At 40.7% G+C, this 20,131-nt stretch overlaps 2 protein-coding genes across 3 annotated transcripts in view; one reads left to right on the top strand and one right to left on the bottom strand.

Moving 5' to 3' along the window:
• Window positions 1–15,457, top strand: part of rab6ba (RAB6B, member RAS oncogene family a) — a 56,834-nt gene extending 41,377 nt beyond the window's left edge. The window contains exons 6-8 of one of the 2 annotated variants that reach the window (XM_071517571.1): window positions 5,104–5,197; window positions 7,886–7,952; window positions 12,783–15,457. In XM_071517571.1, the coding sequence (XP_071373672.1) occupies window positions 5,104–5,197; window positions 7,886–7,952; window positions 12,783–12,847 (226 nt within the window). In that variant the 3' untranslated portion in view covers window positions 12,848–15,457. The remainder of the gene's footprint in view (window positions 1–5,103; window positions 5,198–7,885; window positions 7,953–12,782) is intronic. The other variant, XM_071517572.1, reaches the window with a different exon arrangement.
• Window positions 15,458–17,345: 1,888 nt separating this feature from the next.
• Window positions 17,346–19,817, bottom strand: LOC139642684 (E3 ubiquitin-protein ligase RNF183). The gene is made up of 4 exons (XM_071517639.1): window positions 19,687–19,817; window positions 18,484–19,010; window positions 18,010–18,114; window positions 17,346–17,797 (listed from the first exon to the last, which is right to left on the bottom strand). The coding sequence occupies exons 2-4, from the start codon at window positions 18,825–18,827 to the stop codon at window positions 17,752–17,754; spliced, it is 495 nt and encodes a 164-aa protein (XP_071373740.1). The 5' UTR covers window positions 18,828–19,010; window positions 19,687–19,817; the 3' UTR covers window positions 17,346–17,751.
• Between the last annotated feature and the right edge of the window lie 314 nt (window positions 19,818–20,131).

Raw genomic sequence — 20,131 nt, 5'->3', positions numbered from 1 at the left:
TGACTGCTTAGGCACTGTTGAAAGAAAATTGCAAACATTGTTGAGAAAGTGTACTGTATTTGGAGATCATGACATTTTTCTGACTCTTTTTACACTATAACTTACTCTTAGGAAGTGATTACCTATTTTCTTTCATTTCTCTTTGTCTTCCTCAAAGTCACCCTCAGCCACAGTGATCGACTTTGCAGTTGTACTAATAATTAATTAGTTAATAGTCATTTATAATAAGGAAGTTATATTGGGGGTGTATGCAATCTCCACCTTTGTGAATACACATTTTAGTTCTCAATCTACATAAAGTTTTATATGTCTAGCCCCTGGACTTCCATACACCTTAATTAATTGCTGCTACGTAACTGTAAGAGCCGGTCATGAATGCTAATTACTGAGGTCAAGATCCTGACTCGTCTTTACTGCCAAACTAGAGTGGGGATATAAAATGTACCTCTATTGCTCAATAGAAATATACTGTACTCACCTGCTATTGTAGTCCATTTCTGTGCCGAAGTTAGATGGCCAATACTGTACACTAATCTGTCCCTCCTCTGTATTAGTGCTGGTCTTCCTCTGGGTCTTCCTTTAGACAGATGTTGTTCTGTTGTTTTGGTACCTGGGCCAATTCTGTGCTGGAGATATTTTCTTAATGAAGCCAGCACTCCGCAAAACCAGCTGAGGGTCAACTCTCTGGTCCGGTTGATTGACCTGAGTGTGAATCTCAGACCACTGCCCATTATCCTCTTCACCCCTCTGATATGCTGCCACACTGAATGTCAGGTTTAAATAAGTATTCAGCAGAGCACATTCTCGAACACCTTCTCCTCAAAATACAGTATTTCTCAATTGATTTGACACATTTCTCCAAACTAAGGTCCATGCTCTTAAAACGGTTAACGCAGACATCTAAACACTTTTCACTGTTTTCATGCAAAATATAAAACTAGATATATCAGCTTTCACACAAAACTCTCCAAACAAAAGTCCATGCTGTCAAAATAATTCACACAGCTGTCAACACTCTTTTACAAAGCTAACAGTACCTGTAACTACGTGTTTATGGTTTCTTTTGAATCATTATGTTCATCAACACTTCTGCCTCCTTACCGTATCACACATAGATGGACATGGAAACATGGTGATGGCAGATATGACATCAGCACAAATCTACTACACATGAGACTGAACCATTACATATTATAGTATTTCCAAAAGTGTTGAAGAACAGACATTTTGCTTACTGTAATGAAAATGTTTCATCAACAAATTATGGATAAAATTCCATAAAATCAGATTATGGAAAAGGATTGTGGAACTTCCTGGTTTATCATTAGTATTCTTGTGTGAATATCTGAAAGTATTATCTTATCAATACATGGCATGTGTGTAGTTTTGATGTCAGTATTTGGATTTTTATAAAGATGTGATATGAAAGGAAAGCAGCACTTCATTTTGCAGTGGAGTTGGGCTGTTTTGCAAAATGATGGCTGTGTTTACTGTTTTGAGAGCATGAACCTTAGTTTGGAGAAATGAGTCAAATCAATTGAGAAAAACTGTAAATGTGTCCCTGTGAGTAACCACGCATAAAATCTACACACACCAATTTCATTGTGATTGTCGACATTATTTCCCTGTACAGTAACAATAACATTTACAGCATTGTTAACATGGCGGTGTTGAGGATGTACCTTGTGCTGCAGAACAAATTCCCATTGGTATGCTTGTGTCTTAGACCCATCAAGTAACTGATTGCAGGGAAGGCAGGAAACGTGCTGCTGATGGCAGTTTCAAAATGTTTCTGACTGGATCAGTCAATAAAAGTTCATGGCTGCCATAACAGCAGAAAAAGCTGTGGTTTCAGGCTGCATGGGGACTGCAGGGGTAAGACATTGATAAGACAAAAATGACATGATGCATAGCCAGGCATATAATATATGCCTGTACTTACTTAATGTGCTGGTAATAAATTGTGCCATCTGTTTGTCCACAATGTATTGAGGAGCATTCCCAAGATCCTACAATGTAAGACAGACTGAATAAAGTACAGTTGGCTGGTTGGTCAGTAGCCTAAAATGTAGGATATAGGTTTTGTTTTTTCGAAGTACATTCTGCTAAATGAGCCTTCGTATTAATCCACAGAATTAGGTTGGCCAGGTGAAATTATTTTGAAAATGTGGGTCTCCAGATAAAAAGTCAGCTGAAAACTAGTGAGCCTTTTCCCTATAATATCTGGGCAATTTCTCTTTAGTACAATTCAGTTGGGTTTTAGTAGGTTCTGGAAGTTAAACCCCAGGTAAATGTTCCTTGATAAAGAAGTAAAGGTTCACATTGCATTAACATCACCTCAACAGCCACTCAGCACTATCCTTGCTCTAATTTGCCTCTTAGTAGAAATAAATCAAGCTTTTTTTACTGTGTATATGAGTGTGACAGGTTTTTGCTTAAATCACTGCAGAGAAATCTAAACAGCCCTTTTCTGCTGCTGAAATTACCCCACCGCATTCTCTACTGCAGTTCCTGTCACCGTCTGTCTTCACCCACACTGGAGGAACATTGTTTGAATCATTCTGGATCATAAAAATCATTTTCCACCTCTCCTTTTCACCATTTATTCCAAATGAAATTATGGCTAATTATAGTGACACTCCTCAGCAAATGTGGTTGGGGATGCCACTGAGCAGCCATTACAGTTCTACACACACAAGATGGTGAAAATAATTTTCAGCATCATCTTGTGTGCAAAGTGCTATTATGTCTGTCTGCTCGATGGCCCCAGTGATGCTTCAGGAGGGAAGTTCAATGGTTAAATGGGACTGAAAACAATCTCTTTTATTTGGATTCACTATATGATAGCACAAATACACATAAATCAAAATGATTGAACTACGGGTTCCAGCGTATGCATTTTATGTCAGCGCCTGTATGTAAATGTACTGTAATGTGTTGTTGATGAAATGACTTGCCACATGGTCTGACTTTAACATGAATAATCTTACTGACATAAAAAGGTGAGGCTGTGGGTCTTCATGGTAGAAAGTAATCAAACCTCTGAATATGAGTGGATATAACTCTAAAGCAGAGGTTTATATCTGGCTTGGATGCAGTGTGTTTTTCACTGTCGGTGACAAACAGAATGGGATCTATTTATAGGTGGCTGTGTGTAGCTGGAACTTGAAAAAAAACATCTTAAAATGAGACGGTGATGCATTTTTCTACTAATATACACCATATATTTCCTCCAATAATACTGACACCTTTCACCTTCCCTTTGGCATGTTTTTGAGGGAACATAGATTAATGTGTATTGCATCACTCTGGTATGGTGCAGCAGGATTAGTAGGTGTTCAGGAGGAGCTCCACTATGAGAGCCGGGCTCTGTGTGTTCGTTTGAGTGCCCTGCATAAGGGAAATACAGTCTGCACTCGTACACCAGGCGGTACGGTAGAAGCCGAACAAGCATCAACCAGCTGGAGGCTGGTGTGCTGTACAGCCACATACTGTACCAGGAAGTAGCTCAGTGATTGTCTAACTGTAGTGGCTATTGGCTAAGTACTTTGTTCAGCAATTCTCCTAGTTACAACAACACTGTGCCACCACAGCACAGTTTTTAAAGTCACCGTAGTTTCATTCACTCCAATCGTGCATCCCCCCCACCCCTCTTCTCCACCCGAGCATATATTCCAATAATAGGTCAGGTAAAATATCCTGAAAATGTAAAGTAAATATCAGCACTTTGTGTCACAGGTCACCACCATGAGTAGGCATCATTTAATTCTCGGCGGGTCCTCAGCCAAAAAGGTTGAGGACCACTGGCCTACTGAAGTTGATTTTAAATGAAATCAAGTAGAATGAGTGCCTACACTTACACTTGTGCCTACTGTTTACACAATTGTATAACATGGTCATATTTTGATCCTTGACATTTTCGTTTTCATAAGAAAATCAGATGTAATCATGGATATATTGAGGTAGCCTATATGTCTACAAAGGCCACCTCAATCTTATGCCAACTTTGTTTATGATTGAGTTACTGTTATGATCTGGGATGGTAATGGTATAGCTGCCTTAGTTGTATCTACTGTTGAAGAGATGTAAAAGAGCTGATGGGATCAGGTCAGAACTGCTCTGAGCCTCCAAACACTCTGCTAGTGTGTGTGAATGTTGCTAGGAAGCGACATATTGTGTATCCATTATACAATTTTCTTGCCAACTGCCTGTCTGATGATGAATAAGCCTCAGTGTTGTTTAAGTTGGAACTCAGAGTCATGCATCCAGAAATAGCCACAGCACTGGTGCAATTCTGTCAGGTGGTGTTATTATGTAAATACATCTACAGTGCAGTGCTTTTGTTCTTGCTGTGGAAACTTCTCCTATCTCACAAAGCCTGGGTTTCTCTTTCTTCTGTACTGTTATGCCAGCCTCAGTCGAGGTATTTAAAGGAAGGGGGATCAGTTAAATCTAATGTTGCTGTGTTTGATGCTTTGGACAACAGGATACCTTGACGATGTGAATGTGCTGCAACCACTTAGAGAATGAGTTCAAAGTAAAGAAGTGGTATTTCTGGGTTAGTAAACGGCTAAGATTTTCTTTGTGTTGAGAGGAACAAAGGAGCCAGAGTGGTTACATCATAGTTTTCCCATAAGACCAGTGACAGGGTGATTTAAGACAGTCGTATTAACAGACTGGCTGGCTTTATGGGCTGCAGTCAGCAGGACTGCACTGATCTTGCTGTTTGTATTAATGGACACCTGACACAATCTCTGTTTCCAAGAAAGCCAAACATTGACTGCCAAATTAATTAAAATGTCATGCAAATTGGCTGTTATTAATTTCTCACAGCACAATGTAATTAATCATTTTCACTCATCAGCTAATTAAGTCTGGTGTATCCTTACTAGCCTAAAAGAACAGGAGGTTCAGCTGCAAATAGTAGGGTTGCCTGTGAGTCTTTGTAGTATCGTTACACATTCAGTTTACCAACTCTCCTGTTTCAGTCAAATGTTCAGATGACTAAATCAACCTATTTTCTCGGCACACCAGAATGTAATCTGATGTGCGGGGTATTGTGCTTCAGTTGTTTGATGATGATTCACTCCTCTGTTCTCTCAGGCAAATCACAATTGAGGAAGGTGAGCAGCGGGCTAAGGAGCTGAGCGTCATGTTCATTGAGACCAGCGCCAAGACGGGTTACAACGTCAAACAGGTGAGTGACTTCTCTGCAGAGGGAGTTGGCTTTGGTGAGTGGGTTACCTGAGATACAGGATCACAAACCATTCTGTCTCCTGTACTCTGCACTGCCGACAGATACAGTCATGGAAATATACACATAGATTATGAATGCGGTCATTTTTGATGTTGTCATTGTGTCGTCTATCTGTGTGTAGACACTTTGTTCTGAACACAATAACTCGAGAACAATACATGATAGAAACTTCATACTGCCACCACTGGTTCCCTCTATAGAGTAGATGATCTCATTAAGTTTTGGAGAACCTTGCTGCAGAAATTTGCATATTAATTAGGAAAAACTGGATTTCTGGAAACTATTATAACTCCTAATGCTTTAAGATACGCAGTTCATATTTATACCAACCATGTTATGTGAGGACAAGTATGTTGACATCAAAATAAGTTAATTATTCTCATTAATTAGCTTAATTCATGACCTCATTAGCATAACTGATTATGTTTAATATATCGTGGTAATTACGGTGGGACATAAGGCAGCAAGTACCTCTTGTTGTACATAGGAAGGAATACCACACACTCAACGCTACATTTTTATTCAGCAGCGTTTCAACAGGCAAGCTGTCTTCATCACTGTCACCTGAATAAAAAACTCAAATGGAGCTTTGAGTGTGCACTATTCCTTCCTGTGTAATGCCAGCACCAGTACCAGCAATACAATCACCTCACCGTGATTGTGGTGTGCATTTATTCATTCTTTTAGTGGACATTTTTTAACATCTATAAGTTTAATTAGTTACTCTAGTATTTAGAGTTCAAACTGAGAGATTTTGGGGTTGTAGATACAATAAGAGGTGTAGCCTGGGTTAACAAAGGTAATCTTTGTCTAAACAGACCTTTGTTTGAAAACAAAGACTGCCTGTTAACTTCATAATAAGTTGTGAGATGAAGGCACGCTGCACGGAATAACAGCTGCCAACAGCAGAGCTATATTGTGTCTGTCAATGAATGGTGCTGCTGGCAGGCCCTTCTCCTCTCACCCTGTAGCGCTGCAAACAGAGGAGCCTATTCTTCACCTTATTTAAGGACTGTGGATACAAATAGGAAAATGCAAGGATGGAACAGAGTGGTGTGAAGCATAAAAAACAAAGGTCTCAGTCACGCCTCCAAAGGCTCCAGTGTTCACGCTGTTTGGCTGTGTCATCACCACCCACTGAGACGCTGTGCGTGCTGAGGGGCTAATTTGAGCTGTTAGGCATGATTTTCACTGTCATTCATGAGGATTAATGGGTAATATAGCAAACCCATATAACTTATTGACGTGCTTTGTTTCTTGGAGGAGCAAAACAAGATAAATGTTTTCCATTAAGACTTCACCATAGAAAGAAGTAATAAGATGTTCCAAAAGATGTGTATGCAACTTTTATATGAACGTTCTCAAAAACGGTTGCAGGCAAGGATGACACTCTTTTCTGCAAACTTGTAGACTTTATGAACAAAATGAAATCAAAAAAGTCTGGAACTTGGCTGCGCAGTTTAGTATCATGAGACAGTTGGCTCAGGGATTACAGATGAGACTGTTGCTGAACGGAAGCAACTGAATTTTCATAGCTAATACTTAATTGATAGTTTCAACCAAAGAAAAAAAATATTAATATGGCTATTTTGATGGTAATTTTGAAGCACAACGATGTGACATTTGTTCTGGCCTTGGCCAGCGTCAGGTGATCAGTCACCCACTCTGAGCCTGCTGGGTGCTGGCCCCTCCTTATGGCCCTCATGGGTAAAACTGTACTAGCTAGAGCCAGTGATAGGCAGGGAGCCTCCACAAAGCAGTTTACATAATAGACGCTTATGCCTGTAAATTTTGGTGATAGTTGCAATGGACTTGAATGTAATCAGATGGGCAGCAGACATCAGAATCCAATGCTAGCCATGCTTAACAGCTCTAGCGGCTGCTGACTGCTATGGTGGCTGTCTGACACATGCTAACTTATTGCGAGCTGCAGCACCAATTGTTCTTCAGCAGTGGGGAAAATATTTAGCAGTACCAACGTGTAATTGATTTCTGATGGATAATGGCCAGCCTTTCCTTGCTACCACAGAATGTATCCCGAGGGAAATAGAAAGTGAGATATGCCACTCACAGAAACTTCCTGGAATAACAGATGACAGGTGTAGCAGCATGGAACAGACCAAAGACGTAGATGGAGCTTGTGATTGATTGGCATATCTTTCTGACTGGCACTTGTAATCGTTGCTTCCTCACTCAAAAGTGTGAATTGAAGGTAAAATCTTTGACCCTCTTTGGAAATCTGGAATATCTTCAATATGTCCCATTGCTCCAACCAAAATTATCATTTAGACTTAAAATTTCAAGCAGCCAAATAACTATTTAATGTTGAAGCAGCTTGCCATTTTTACAGTGTGGTATATTATATACTAATGTGATGCACCCAATGGGCTTAACACAAAGTAACTGATGGGATGGAAAGGCTCTGTACTGCTGGCCATCATCCAACACATCTGTGCGAGAAGACGATTTTAAGAGTAAGACCACAGTGCATGCTGGGAGCCTCCTGTCTGAGTGAGCTGAATGAGTCTTCAGGTGTGGATAGGGCATGGGTTTTCAATTTGAAGAGTGTATCCCTGACTCTGCGGAGAAGTCACAGCGTCCTCATTCTCTCTTTCTTTTTCTTTCCAGCTGTTTCGACGTGTGGCGGCTGCTCTTCCAGGGATGGAAAGTATGCAAGAAACGAGCAAAGAGGGGAGTATCCTTTGACCGACAGACACATTAGCATATTTTCAAAATTCCAGTTTGATAGTAAAAACATAGTCCAAAGAATCTTTTTAAATAATAATATGGTGAGCAGAGGAAACTATGCTCCTGACCTCATTGCAGTCCTTGTGTGATCAGCTAACTCTCTGCTTTCTTCTAAGGCAAGGCCTTCCAGGAGTGAACTCTGTACTCTGAACTGGTGTTGGATTTAAATAGTTTTCAGCTACTTGTCCCATTGAATGAGCTTTCAGCACGCCACCCCTGCTAACTGTGTTTCAGCACTGCTGCCTGACAAGAGCAGGGTGAGGGGGTATAGTTGGCAGACCATGCAGTTCTGTCTGTGGTGGATCGGCAGGACTTGGCTGGCTAATTTAATGCAGTGACAGGAGTCATCCACCTTCAGTCATCAGTCAAGCCGTAGTGGCGTAGCTTTCTCCTAACTGGCACCTCATATCTACTGGCGCCAATTGAGCATGTCACAGCCTCACCTGTGGAAGCTTTATCAGGGGGTTGCAGCTTTGGCTTTTTTCTGGTATTCATTCTCATAAAGCGACCACACAGATGTCTTAACACATTTCTCCTTTTGCTCAGGCAGCAGTATTCACAATTGCAAAACAATACAAATTACAATAACTCATAACTCTTGAGAGCATCTTAGATAGTTTTCCTCTGTTATGAACTATAAACACACACACACACACACACAGAGTCTAGAATATACTTGCTCTGATAACTATATTCATCTAGGCAGCCATTCTACAATATGCTTCTGTGGAATAAATTCAGTATCTTTCCTCACAACGAAGACACAACCTTTATTTGTCAGTTTTTTGTAGTTTTGGTGACAAAGGAGATTAATCCAGCAGACTAGACTTTTGCAGATATTTTTATTATTGTAATTTTGTGTGAAATAGTCCACCGTTGGATTTTCATCACCAGCTAAAGAGAGCCCTCTAGGCTGTCGGGCTCTCTTAGTTGTCTTGCATTGATTTTTATATCTGTAAATGTATCAGGCGCGGGTAACAATGAGGCAGCGAATGTGTGGTTAACACCTCTCTCAGAACTATGAAGACTTGTGGATTATTTTTGTAACTGAGATAAGAAAACTATTTTCTTAAGTATGCATTGTGTGGAACAAAACACCATACTCTCTTTCTTTTAACATTTCAGTCAGACTCCTTTTTCACAAATCCCCAAGTCAGCCACTTTAAAGAGGCATTTCACACATAATACATCTGCACTCCATTTTATCCCAGCATTTGATTGAATTGATTATCAAAGAGAGATCTTTGCTATGGTTTTTAGCTCATTAGATATCTGACTGTGTTTTGATTTGAGCTCCTAGAAATCTGTATTTCCCGTAATAAAACAGCTTACTCGTTACTTTAAAACTAGATTTTGCAACTGTATCCCTCTGTGAGGTTTTACACCATGCTGTTTGGTTTTGTTTTTTCATTTCCTGAGCTGTATTTAACTCTCCATGGTTATCTAAATGACATTGGACACTGGACAAATTTACACTCATTAACTCATTGACAAAATTAAGACTACTGCTTTATTTTTTAGACACTACACATATAAATCAACTGTGCTTAATTTTGTTACTGATTGCTCCTCTGACAGCACCAGTCTTTCATATTCCCCTCAGCACACAGAGTAGGGTGCCATCTCTATGGTAACTGTGGGTGATTTATGAAATTGCCTTTGATTTTAACGTGTGCATATAGCACTGTCATTATTCCTTCCGACTGAAGCTGTCTGACAAGGTGTCCTGATCGGTAGCGTGGCATTCATCTACTGCAGCTACTTCACCGTTTTCAAAGCACAAAGCAGATGTTGACCTTGGTGTATTTTGGGAATGCCTACATCTAGTCTTCCCTGTGCTCTGCTGATTATAGCCCACCAATCATCATTTACTGCGACTTGTCCAGCCTTTGCTAAGTGCATGGCCTCAATAATAAACTCAATAATCCGACAGCCCTCAGAGCTATTCAGAGCACCCTTTTGTTTTTATTGCGGTCGGCCAATTTTCCTGGTCGCAATGCATAACTCGTGCTCAGCCAATTAGCTTTATCTCTCTTCCTGCCTTCTATCCATGTTTTAATGAGGCGTAATTGGACATGGGAGTGAGCTGTGTGAGGTAGAGGGAAGGGATGAGGATGTAGTTAAGGTTTATGACAGATTGTAAGGGTGATGGATGGCAGGTGATGACAGTTCCTCGGGATCTCTGTGCCTCTGCCGACATCGTCACTTAATGGGGCAGCTCCTCTGTTGTTATTGCATTCTGAACAGTATCGATCTCACTGGGAGAGGGGCGAAGTCAGGCTGCTCCAGTCCAGGCTACACACACATCAGTGCACAGCCTGAGAGGGCCTGCAGGAAAAAATAGCTTATCATACACCTGCACTTTACATCAAGCATGTTGTTTCCTCACTATGGTTTCTCTGCAGTTTATGTTGATGATGAATCCCTCACCCTCATTGATGCAGTCTGGGGTAGAGGTGGAAAATTCAATAGATATTTAAACAATATTCGCAATATGCTCTCTGTTCCTTGTAATTGCCTGTTTCAAATTGGGGATGGGTGGGTCACAATGATTTATGGTGGATGTCAAGGCCTGTGGGCTACAGTCTTCTGTTGTTTTTCTGTACAACAATTTCCTACTTAGTCACTGCATATTATCTCCACTGCAGTTCTGCAGACACGGAGAGTAAAGAGGGTGCTAGTCTCAGATCAAGTGGTCATCCATGTTTATAAGAGAGAATCAGGAAAAAAAAAACACCAGACTCATATTTATTCCTGCTCAGAAAAAAACACCAGGTAGGGGATAAGGGTACCACTTGATTGTGTTTACAAATTAATACAATCTTTTTTTTCCTCTGGGTTTTCTTTGTACAGTAGTCAACCAACAACACATTAATTCTGGAACAAATCATGCCTGTCCCATCTAGAACATTCTCTAGGCAAGACTATGTAGCTGAAATTGAGATTCTTCTCTTCAGTGAGATCGATGCCATGATATCATTGGTAGCTAACTGATGAGGCAGTTAAAGCTGCACTAGGCAAGATTGTGTATGTAAAAAAACACCTGTCTTTTCAGTTGATCACAAAATAGGGCTGCAACAGAGAGACCCCATAGAATCGCCCTATTTACAGGTATGTACATGTTTCTGCATTCTTCTGGAAGTGACTCAAAACTTTTGCAGGTCATATGATTTCTGCATATAGAAGTTCACATTTTTCAAACAGCTACCTCTCACTGCCATTTGGAGCCAGCAACGTGCAAAGATGCCTAGTGAAGCTTTAAGCTACCCATCTAATGCTAAATCACTATTGCAAGCTCTTAACCTTAGAAACTACTCCGGCACGCCCCTACAATGTGAAAAGAATGTCATTTTTCCCAAGTACTCCCACTGGTGGCACAGAGTAAGGTGATTAATCTCATTGTCCAGTGGGTCGGTCCCATACACACGCAGGGATCAGGAGCCAGGAAATACGTAGCACTGAGGCTGTTCATTTGGTTTGGTAATGTTGGAGATCGGGCCTCCAGATTCCCCTTCCTATGGGAACGCTCAACCATATGTAGCATTTAAAGACCGCCCTTCAAATGACACCCACAAGGCATGCCAGCATAAAGGAGAAAAAACATGCACAGTATATGCACACACACACACACACACACACACCCTTCAACTGCAGCATTTGACAGTTTGCACCAGCCCCAGTGCCAGAACCCCATTGTAGAACAGGCATTTGAAAACCACAGGGGGGCAGCGTTTCCAGTCTCACGTAGCCAACATATCAATATGTGGGCCACAGTATTTGGAGGCCCCCTGCCTACATTCATAATTTTGCCAGAAAAATGAATAAGTAAGTGCCCACTGTCGCACTGCCACATTCACTACCTATAGATATGGAAGCATTTGCAAGCACTCAATCATTAAAACACATCTTGTCTCGTTAAGGCAGAGGAAGCGCGCACCTCATTCTCACAGTGTTAGATAAACAAAATGTGACTGAATAATCAGATTCACTGTGAATAAGACCTTATGTGCATCATAAATGAAAAAACAACTGCAAAATCACTCTCTGGCTTTGACAGCAACAACTGATTGACTCACCAGTGTGCATCAGCTTTAATCTTAACACACACAGCAATTCCAGCGATTTCAGCCAACATCCATTCTCAATTTGATATTAGCCTGCTAATGCTAGAGGAGATGATTCCCTTTTGAGTTGAATGAGTTGAAGGACTTGTGTATGTCCATGGTATCAGATAAGCTAAGGTAGGATATGTACTCCTACTTTGCAAGTTAGCATTCACCACCTCCCTTCTCAGCACCCTCTCTCCCTCCAGATGGGTTGTCCAGCTCCAACATGTCCAAAGGCTGCCATAATAAATTGATGATTTAAACTGAAACTAGACTTACACAATACATTTTTTAACTATTTGAACTGTTGATGCCCTATCTCTGTTGCCTTTGTAGATTTATAGAAATAGATCCATAGGAAATAGCATCATCCAGTGGCGTTAAGGCCATACTACAGGCTCCCATTAAAAATACATGGCTTTGGCTCAAGGAGGCACTCTTCTGCAAACAGCGTCTCTCAGGGCCGGGACTGTCTGAACACAACACAACACCATGGAAAAATAAAAGAGAACTCCTCACTTTTCCCTGCATTTTTAGGAAACATTTGTATAAGGGAATGAATCCATTCAGGTGCATTTAATGTAATTGAATTCAACCATGTACAGAAGATATACCAATACTGCAATATTATTACTGCTTGTTCCAAATGCTTCCTTAACGCTCTTCTCCAGTGATTGACATCAAGTTGGACAAACCACAGGAGCCCCCGACTACTGAAGGCGGCTGCTCCTGTTAATGCTCAGTACCATACTGGAAAACATCATTTACTGTACACCACATGCTTGTTATGTTGCTTCCTTCCTGTTGGTTAACCTCCAGTTGAGTTTGCATGTTGGAATTTGGCCTCCTTACCTGATTATTGTTCATTGGTTGGAACTCGCAATATATGAATTTGGTTATAAAGTAGTGTAGCCTACTTTGTTAATGAAACTGCCAAAAAGTCTTAAAAATAGCAAAAAATGAGATAAAGATGTGAAAAAGGTCCCCAAGTTGCATATGTGTATACTTTTGTTTAAGTAGGAAGGTAGGGATTCCGGTTTTCTTTTGTATTTTTGTAAATTCAGGGAAATCTCTCTGGAAAGTTTTGTTTTGTTTTTTGTTTTGTTTTTGTTTTTTAAGAAGCAGGCAACCAAGTTCTGTGTTTGAGAGCTTGATGGGAACTGACAGTCTTAGAGGTTACAGGACAAACTGATCAGTAACATCTGAGTATCTAATGCATGCATAGTTTTTGAGCATAGGTACTGTCTACTAGTGTACACAAGTTTGAATATGTAAATGCTAACATTACACCAGTGACTTAATGCACTCTCTGATAATGACTAGTCAAAAGTCCTTTGTTTATGAATACTGTTGAACTGGATTTGTATACTTGACTTTAGAAAATATCTTTTGTCATGTGTGTGTGTAAATGTATGCTTTCTGTATAGGCAACTGTAGTATGCAGTTATAGAGGGCCACTGCCAAGTTGTATCATTGTAGAAACTCATGTTCTTGCCACATTACTGACAGACTTTTGTCACCATTTAGGTCATCATTTGTTTGCAGAATGTCATAGACTCCCCCACTCACATTTATGTGACATCTGCTGTTGCATTGTGTGATATCTTAGTAGTTGTGATTACGGTAGTCCGCATACAATATGTGAGCAGTGGACAGCAGGACTCTGCCTGGAGAATCAAAGCCCTTGCCTTGCCTCATAGAGGAACACAAAGTTTAAACGCAGCGTTCCCTGTGTGGTGATCTGTATACTGTAATCTATGTTCTGTGAAAATCAGACCTTCACATAGTTTGAAGATCAGTGCACCATTTAACCTGGTGATCTTGATGTTCATGGCTGTTCATTGCATGAGCAGTTTCATTCCTGTCAAACAAAGAAAAGACTAATTTGCACATGTAGACCTTTCAGGTTAATATGAAGTTATGAAAAGCTTCATTGTAAATATACAGTCACATAATTCAAAACCTGTCATACAAACTGTCACGTGATGTGTCCCCACTAAGATGAGGTTTACGTAGCTGCTTGCGTTTAAATTGTTACTACTACTGAAGTAGGCATTATGCAATGTTGCAACGTTGTTTCAACTGAACCTGGTCTTATTTTTAGAGCCAGGTATCTTAATGTGCTGGTGATAAGGTCAACCAGTGTTGAGAACACTACTTTGATTTGAATTGTCTTTGAAGTGATATCTTACTGCACTTTTTAAGAACATGTTTTAGAATTAGAGTGAAAATGTAAGTCTTACAAACACGGTAAAATAATCATTATCTCCATTACATTTGGAGTACTGTGTCTTGAACGTTAGTGTAGAATAAAACATTTATGAATTCTTCACACATTTCCAAAAGAGGAGCACTCTTGTGAATACTAGTGAACCTTTCTAACCCACGTAATGAGCCAAATAATAAGAGGCTGAGTTGGATCCAGTACCACAGGAGACCTTAGCTGGAACACACACTCTTCTGTGGGTTTGGGAATGACAAAGGTTGAATTGCAGATGCTGAATTATAGAACCCCTTGAGATGGAACAATTGATGGTATTTAATTGTTTTCTTCTTTGCTACTGGTTATTTATACAAAAGCTCCTTGACAACCGCTTGATGTTATGTGAGGAAAGATCTGGAGATGACTTTTAAAATGACTGCTTTAGATTAACATTAGCAAGGCAGTTGTTGTCAGACAGCCTTGCTTGAATGTCCCACTGAAATTCTCAAAACTGTAAACGGTAAGGGAACAGTGGAGAAATATGACCAATCATGTTCAGACACCAGATTAATTACAATTGTGAACTAAGTGTCATGTTCAGTGTGCCCACTAACGCCTGCTCATGCATACCAAAAAGAAAGAGTAGGTATATCATTGTGTATCAGACCTCTGTGTTGCTGCCTCATCTTTTTCTCTTCTGTTTCTGTGCAGAGTATTTATTATCCTGAAACAGGAATGTATTGCTCTCACTAATGACCATGGAGCCTTGTAAGGAGAGCACTTTTTGGGAAAGGGCATGGGTATTTATTTTTAATTGAGGACAAAATGATTGATCAGTTGCTATATAAACTTGTTTGTATTTGTACTTATACTTGTTTGATTCCCCTTATACGAGAATAGGATCCACCCTTGTTTCCCACAGGAATAGGACCATTGTAACATTCCTAGAAATGGACCAATGTTTCGGTGATGCAGCAACAAATGTCTTTGCGTGTTGGGGTCTGCTTTGGAGGGTGGAGGCCATGGCCATTCCCTGAGGGTGTGTATGTTCTGTCACAGCTCTGTGCAGAAGACTTGATTAATTCAGAGCTGGCTCTCCATTCACACTGTACAGAGATCTAGCATGTCTCTCCAAATGATCAATAAAGATGTCTTATTACCAAAGTCACGCAGAGTTCATTTTTTCTTTGACTTTTAGAAAGGACCATACCCTTCTACCAAACGTGTGGAGCGATTGCTTCTCCTCAGTCATATGAGCACAACACAACTAATATGAAAACAGTAGAAAGAGCCATCAAACTAAGAATCAAACCTTTATATTATTCTACTAACTTAAAATCACTCTACCCATTGTGAAGTCTCTCAAACCTCTTTATTTTGCATCTGTGGTTAATGTCTACATTCTGTGATACTGTCGGTTACCAGTAATGAAGCAATAGCCGCCTGTATCCCCGTTAAACAAGTCCATGTACATGTTGAGCCATGCATGCCCTGACAATTTCACTAAGCTGGTTTCTATTTTGACATAACAAATATCCGTTAAAACTCACTCACTGTACATGTGCTCTCACAGTTTCCTTTAGAGGTTTGCTGCGCTTAAATCCAACATATGCAGTAGTTCAAAGACATGCAAGGCTGTTGGCCCTGGAGGGACTCCCTGAGCAACAAATCAACTGCACATCCATTTCTACATAAGTACAGTACTTCAGGCATTTATGTTTACCTCAAAGTACTCAAAACACACAGTACTTGGAATAGGCAAAGGAATGCACAAATGTTTGGAGTAATGGACTGACTTGTGCCATTGTTTTGTTCCACCTAGGCTCCTGACCAAAGATCCTGTTTCAAAAACACATTTGTTGTGCCTGAGCTGGTAATTACCTCACTTCAGTCTGACCAACCTGCGCAGGGAGTTGTTCCCTGGTCTGCTCCACCCTAATACCTGTGATTTGCACTACCAGGACTATATTGGAATTCAGTAAATAGATTGTGAAATCGAGAGTGGTACCGTACCATTCTCACAACCCTGTTTTTTAAGTTCTTGGTGTGGTTGCTGCCTTCATGTTGTATTCCAGATTATGGCTTTGACAGGCAGTATTGCTGATGCCAGTTCATTCAGAAGTTGGATGTTGTTCCAGACATGAGGTCAGGCATTATGTTGAGGGCATAACTTAAGCATGGAAATACACAAATGATATTAAAAGGCAAAATCACACACCGTGTATCGAACTATGACTCTAAGTGTATCCTGCTCTCTGTATTTCACAGTCACACAGTTAACAACCTGGTACAGCCAGTTAGCCACCAAACCAGCATGACAACTGATTTCTTGCTTCATTCTGCTTAACTGTAAATAACTGCCAAAACAGACAAACAACAATGCCCCTAACAGTGACCTTGTTTTGAGATTTATTCTAGTCTACATATGTTTAAGCCTCTTTTCCTGTCAGAACGGTAAGCACAAAGCCAGCATATGTGCATATTCACTGCTTGTGGATGAAAATGACTGTATATTTTTGAACTGATCAGTGTGCATAAGGTAATACAAAAGGGACAAAGGCCATTTCCATGAAAGTGATAATCCGATACCCTATTCTAACATCTTCTAACGTGGAATACTTGCCAGATGCTCGATGAATGGAGTTCATAATCCACTTTCATGGATGGATGAGTCTTTTGTGGAATGTTATTGTTCTTTATCATGCCCACAAAAGTAATACTCACCACATTATAGTGTTCAGAAATCTCCCACTGGCGTCACTTTTATTTTCAGCCACGTTAATACTTAATGTGTCATGAATGATGTACAGAGGAAAGTAGAAAATTGTCTTGTCTTTCCCTATGCTAAGGTTTTAGCTTACACTTCTTTCAGGTGACACTGTTGCTTCCAGATTTTCAAACCCAGATGGTATGACCTTAGGGTGCTGACCACCATATTATCACCTTAATACCACTCATATTACTGTTATATTTATATAAAGAAATTACGAAAAAAAAATACTCTCAAAAATACTTTTATTAAAAATGTTGTCAACTAGTCAAATTACCATAAATAAAAAAAAATAAATTAAATAGTCTGTGTTCAGCCAAGGATGTGGAAGGAGTGTCCTCAGGAGGCCATCTGTTACGAGGGGGTCTCGACTACTAATGGGACGTTAGCCCCACTGGGACAGCTGAACCAAATCCCATAGCACCAGCTGGGGGAATTAAGCCTAGAATAAATAATGGGGAGACGGGGCAACTTTGGCTGTTAATGAAACAATGTCTTGTCAGGAACACAGAGATAGAGGCTTGCTTTTAATGTTCCTTCCGGGGTTTTATGAGGTCGGGTAAGGTCTTCTACTAACTTCTACCAAGCTCAAATAAGGTAGTGTGTATCCTGAGAAGAATTTTGGCTTGGCACAGAATAGTTGATAAATCTCCTGTCCTTATACATCTTACAAGGTCTCTTCGGTTGGAAGCCTGCGCCAGGATCTCATCTCCCTTTCAAAAAAGACAGAAACAGAAAAAGTATTAGTCCACATTATAACAAAATATACTATTTTGTTTACATGGCATATGAATGAATTCAGCTGCATTAGATATTACCTTTTAGACCACTTTTTTCACATGTGAGCGAACAGGGCATGTGTCCAGATGGAGAAATGGCATGTACATAGACATCAGGAAAGTAAAGCGGTCAAATAATGACTTACACATTGCAACCAGGCACAATCCTCTCTTGGTGCTGCTTTGTTAGACTGAACTTCTTGAAGAATGCTGGAAATTTGAGCTTTGTTCTGGAGTATCCGGAAGAAAGGCTGAAAAGTAAGGAAGAGTTTAGGTGTTATACAGTATATTACTCTAGGAGTGCAGCAGGATGTAACAGGACAGAGCCATAGCACTAGTGGGGCAGTGTGTGGACAGGTGCATTGATTAACACTGCTGGGTCAAGGGCTCAGTATGGTGGGAACTTTTTAGATACAAATGTCCATAAACCCTAACCCAAAGTAAACTTGTGTTATGATTGTAGCATCCAACATTATATAGTTTTCTGAGACCTTAAAATCAATACCTGTAGCGGTAATTGGGACAGTACTGATAGGTATTGTTTTTCACTACCCAGTGCTAGCTGTATACGTTTTTGAATATCTGTGTGTGTGTATGTGTAGGCCTGCTGTTGAACCCACTCTGCTTGAGATGAGGGTTGTTGTTTAGCCTCCACGGTCTCGTCCTCAGCTTCTTGTTTCAGTGTGGCCTCCTCCTCCGCCTCGGCCTCCATGTCCTCTACTATCTGGTCCCACCGCCTGCTGTCCACCCACAGTGCTTCCTGCAGGCTTAGGCCGCGTCCTACACAGGTCACCCGACGACACAGAGGGCAACTCACAGTCAGCAGCCCACTCTTGTCCTGGGACATAGTGTCCAGGCAAGGGTCACAGAAGGTGTGTCTGCAGTGGAGCATCCGGGGGATCCTGTCCAGCCGAGAGTAGGGCAGGTAGCAAACACTGCACTCCCTATCCTCACACAGAACCATGGTCAGGGTCACTGGGAGAGTCTGCGATGTGACGAGTCGACTGCAAGGACACTTGCACTTTGGAACCTTGTTGAAAGTCTCAATGAAAAGTCTGACTGGAGACTTGAGCTCTCTAGCAACTGGTTATACTGCTTGGTGAGGTAGATGGTTGTTCCCAGTCCCAGGTTTCCAGTTTGCTTCTCTCTGTTTAATCAAAAGGTGATTGGATTGGTCATTAGAGGTGGTACTGAATCAACCTACAAAAGCCTTTTCACACCCAAAATAATTATTTGTGTGAAGAACTCGCATAGCAGCAAAATAACGATTTACTCAGCCTATTCTCTGACAGCTTACACACTGGCTGCGAAACTTTCATGCAGTGCAAAGAAACTGAACTGGCTCAATTTTTTGAAAAAAAAGTCCAAGAGTGTGAACCATAGTAAATTGGAAATATGATTGAATTTGATTATCTTGACAAATTCAATTATTCACACTGATAATTTTCAGATAAGACTTTCATTCTTCTTTTGTTATTTAGGCCTAATGGATAACAGTGAGACCTAAATGTAGATGAGTCTGTTGAATGTTCAACTCTAGCTAGACATAAAACTTCAAAGTTCAGAAATTTGGAAATGAAACACAATTAAAAGTATAAGATTGGGCCTAAATGTTATTTTGAGTAAGTATCCTCAGTAGGCTAATACATCAGACAAATTGTCAATCATTCTATCATCCACTCTTTATCGGTGTCACTAAATATTGAATAATCAAATAAAACAGACAACTTCCACACAATTTTATGTACTAGTCAACATCACATTGAAGGCGAAAAGTTTAAAATAATCACAAAATACATGGCTCCGTAGTGTAGCCTACTTACAGTTTGCATGTATGAAATATTCCACGTGCAGACTTGATGCTCCTTTAGACCTATTTTTAAAGTAATGTTCCTCAGGCACACTGCAGAGAAGACAGAGAGGAAGAGCCGGCTCGGCTGCCGCCTGTTAGGACTGTTTGTGTGTTGTGTGGGGGCGGGACAGAGACGTCTCTCTTCTCACGGCCCATGCCCAACCCTCGCAACAGCTGGGGAAGCAGGACTGTTAACCCAGTGGTAAGCAAAAAGGATGAGGGGAGGAGGAGGGGGGGTATTGGGCTCCTTGTCTCCCTGGCTTGAACTCCCAGTCTGGCCGGCTGGCTGTGAGCTGAGTCTCTTTGTTGTGTGTTTGACAGAGGGCAGGTGGAGAAAGGGGTGGGGGAAGTTGAAGGGAGAAAGGGGGGGGTTGGATAGGGCAAACAGTAATATCAAACCTAGTCCCATGTTCAAA

Source organism: Centroberyx affinis, unplaced genomic scaffold (assembly GCF_046629955.1).
Source record: "Centroberyx affinis isolate AG114_WGS23_722 - 3 ecotype Tasmania unplaced genomic scaffold, CSIRO-AGI_Caff_v1 ptg000503l_1, whole genome shotgun sequence".
Taxonomy (NCBI): domain Eukaryota; kingdom Metazoa; phylum Chordata; class Actinopteri; order Beryciformes; family Berycidae; genus Centroberyx; species Centroberyx affinis.
This window is presented reverse-complemented; position numbering and strand designations above follow the sequence as displayed.